This window comes from Neltuma alba, unplaced genomic scaffold (genome assembly GCF_004799145.2).
Source record: "Neltuma alba isolate B1F8T4 unplaced genomic scaffold, ASM479914v2 tig00013791_pilon, whole genome shotgun sequence".
Taxonomy (NCBI): domain Eukaryota; kingdom Viridiplantae; phylum Streptophyta; class Magnoliopsida; order Fabales; family Fabaceae; genus Neltuma; species Neltuma alba.
The window spans coordinates 51,101-53,772 of record NW_021637911.1 but is presented as its reverse complement, the minus strand read 5'-3'; the positions used below and the strand labels follow the sequence as shown (position 1 = coordinate 53,772).

General features: G+C 37.5%; 1 protein-coding gene across 1 annotated transcript; it reads right to left on the bottom strand.

Annotated features, from left to right (window-relative positions):
• Positions 1 to 1,253: 1,253 nt before the first annotated feature.
• LOC114739166 (S-locus-specific glycoprotein S13-like) lies at positions 1,254 to 2,184 on the bottom strand. The gene is made up of 2 exons (XM_028927216.1): positions 1,434 to 2,184; positions 1,254 to 1,299 (listed from the first exon to the last, which is right to left on the bottom strand). The coding sequence occupies exons 1-2, from the start codon at positions 2,182 to 2,184 to the stop codon at positions 1,283 to 1,285; spliced, it is 768 nt and encodes a 255-aa protein (XP_028783049.1). The 3' UTR covers positions 1,254 to 1,282.
• Positions 2,185 to 2,672: the final 488 nt, after the last annotated feature.

Genomic DNA, 2,672 nt, shown 5'->3' with positions numbered 1-2,672 from the left:
AACTAGGAACTTGGAATATAGGGACTGTTGAACTATTGTCAGTTATTAATGGACTTTATCATAATACTTCCCGTGAAGAATCTGTAAAAAGGTTTAGAGTAGTTTTATGTAGTAAAGCGATGTGTGATAAGAGACCAAGACCAAAAATATATGGTGAAAGTCTGGCTTACCTCCAGAAATAATCTATTCAGTGGAAGATTTTCACATTTTACAAAAATATGCATTACCTTGCTAATAAGTCTTAGTTTCGTGTCATCAATAGAAGTGTTAATTGTTAGATAATTAGTCAAGAGAAGTAGTGATTTACTCTGTATACGGGACCAAATCCACCTTCTCCAATCTTATTGCCAGGCTGAGAACTTCTTTGTGCTGCTTCAATAATGTCAATCTTGAATGATGGGAGTTCACTTCTAGGTCTGTTAAGTATCAGTTGAATGATCTGTCTATATAGCTCCAAAAGGGCAAAAAAAAAAAAAAAAAAAAAAAAAAATAAGAAGGAAAAATGAAAGTGAGAGTAAAATAAATGTAAATAAATACAAAATTATTGCCTCAAAACCTTCTGAAAACACAAATAGTTACCTCGAATCTCCATCTCTTCAATTATGAACCATGATACCAAGACAACAATTGCTGAGCTTACTGATACAGCTACAATAATTATTATATGTTTATTTCTTTTCGGGACAGACAGCATTTGAACCTGACACAGCAATATACAGTACATTAGAACACGAACATCTAACGCCGAAAAGCCTGCCCCAGAAATTGCAGAACAGAGAATCTGTAACCCTACTCAGGACTATATCATCAAATTTTCTACCTAGTCTCTGAAGCTGGAACTCTGATGTAGAGATCTTGTCCATAATATGCAACCTCTCTGATATCAAATAAAACCCCAAACCAAGAAATGCATCCTTTGCCGGGTTTGATATGATATCTAGTGTAGCATAAGCAACACAAGAAACAGTTCTTCAAGCACTCTGTCTCACACTCCTCAAAACTCAAGCTTGAGTTTGTGTGAAACACAGCAGAATCTGGCAGTTTTACTCCTGTAAGCTTCTTAAATCCCTCTCCATTTCTGCAAGTATGAGAATTCTTCATAACACATCCATCTGACCATTCATTTTTTGCCAGTCTTGAGGTAACCTAGGCTAAAATCCATCATACACTTGCAAATTGGCGATTCTCTTATGGTGCAACTTCCATAGGCACCGCAAATGCCATAATCATCACACAACGATCTCCTTGAAATGAAAATTCTGGGATCCAACTGGAACGAGGATCACTCCATGAGAAGTGCTGAATCAAACCAGATTGAGTAAGTACAAATCTTGAAGTGACACTGTCCTTAGTTTCATACGTGAAAAATCACTTCATCAGAATTAAAAACAAAACAGGTTTGAAAACTGGGTTGTCCATAAGAGCTGGGTCACCTTTGAGTTGTTGTGCAAACCATGGTCCACTTCTAAAGACCTTCTTCTTTCCTTTAAGAAGAAAAAGCTGAGGAAGGCCGCGTGGGTCCACACTATAACTATACTCTCCAGAAGAAGGATCATCATGGCTTTTCCAAGAGGTTAAGTGTCTGCTGAAGCCGGTTTTGAAGTTCCAACCAAGTCTCATTCCTGGAATGAATGTATCAGATGGATAATCAAAACTCTGCCATCTGTAACTCACAGAGCTTTCATCCTCAAGGTCTCTCAAGACTAAATTTCCAGAATCTAGAAGCTGAGCTAATGGTTTCCTTGGCGATCTGGATGAGTTTGCAGACCATATGATACTTCCTGTATGACTGAGAATGACAAGCTTACCATCATTGCTGAATGTTAAAGTGCCACTAGAATTCACAAGTGGACTGTCCCTGTTTGCAACCCAAATAACAGTAGGCTTTGGGATATACTTGTACCATATTCCCAGATATTTCAAACTGGAATTGCCAGGACTGAAGAATCCAAGTTCAAATTTTTCATCAGGAGAAACTAGTGTCTGGCTATCAGTGATGGATTGCGCTGAAGTTATGGAATCCTTTGCTTTCAAAACTGTTGGAAACAAGGATATCAGAGAGAAACAAGTGGCAAAGAAAGAAGAGGGTGAAGGAGAACTTTGTTTCTTCCATGAGAAAGTGCGAGAAAGAGAGGAGAGGTGAAAAGGGACTTCGTCTCCTCCATGTGAATCTTGAACCTTCATTCTGCTTCTTAAAAGGAAAAACTCATCTTTTCTACTGTTTCTTTCAAAAGCTTTATTGGACGGCTCCATGCATTTTAATGGACTCGTTAAGATCGAGGAGAAAAAAGGTCTTCAGTTGGAGCAGGTATAACTCGAGGGCCCTGTCTACTTTTTGATAGACACATGGAATGGACTAAAACACCAATGTTACGAGAGGGGAAAAATCAAAGGAATATGTGAGTCACAATAAATATGAAACTTTAGCATAACATGGTATATAAGTTGTGATTAGTTTTGTTAAATAAATTGGACTCCGTTGATGCATTTATGCACTCTTGCATGCATCTTGGACATAGTTTAAGACTTCTAGGTTACAAGAACCGGTAAATATTATAATTTGGCAATTTGCCCGTAATTCAAGGAAATAAAATATGTTCTTTTTCTAGCCCATTTAATGCACTTGAAACATTAGTATTTACAGTTACTTCAGTGCAGAATAACCTTAAAAC

Coding starts and splice junctions, on each gene's coding strand:
- LOC114739166 (XM_028927216.1), bottom strand. CDS start 2,184: ATGAAGGTTCAAGATTCACATGGAGGAGACGAAGTCCCTTTTCACCTC.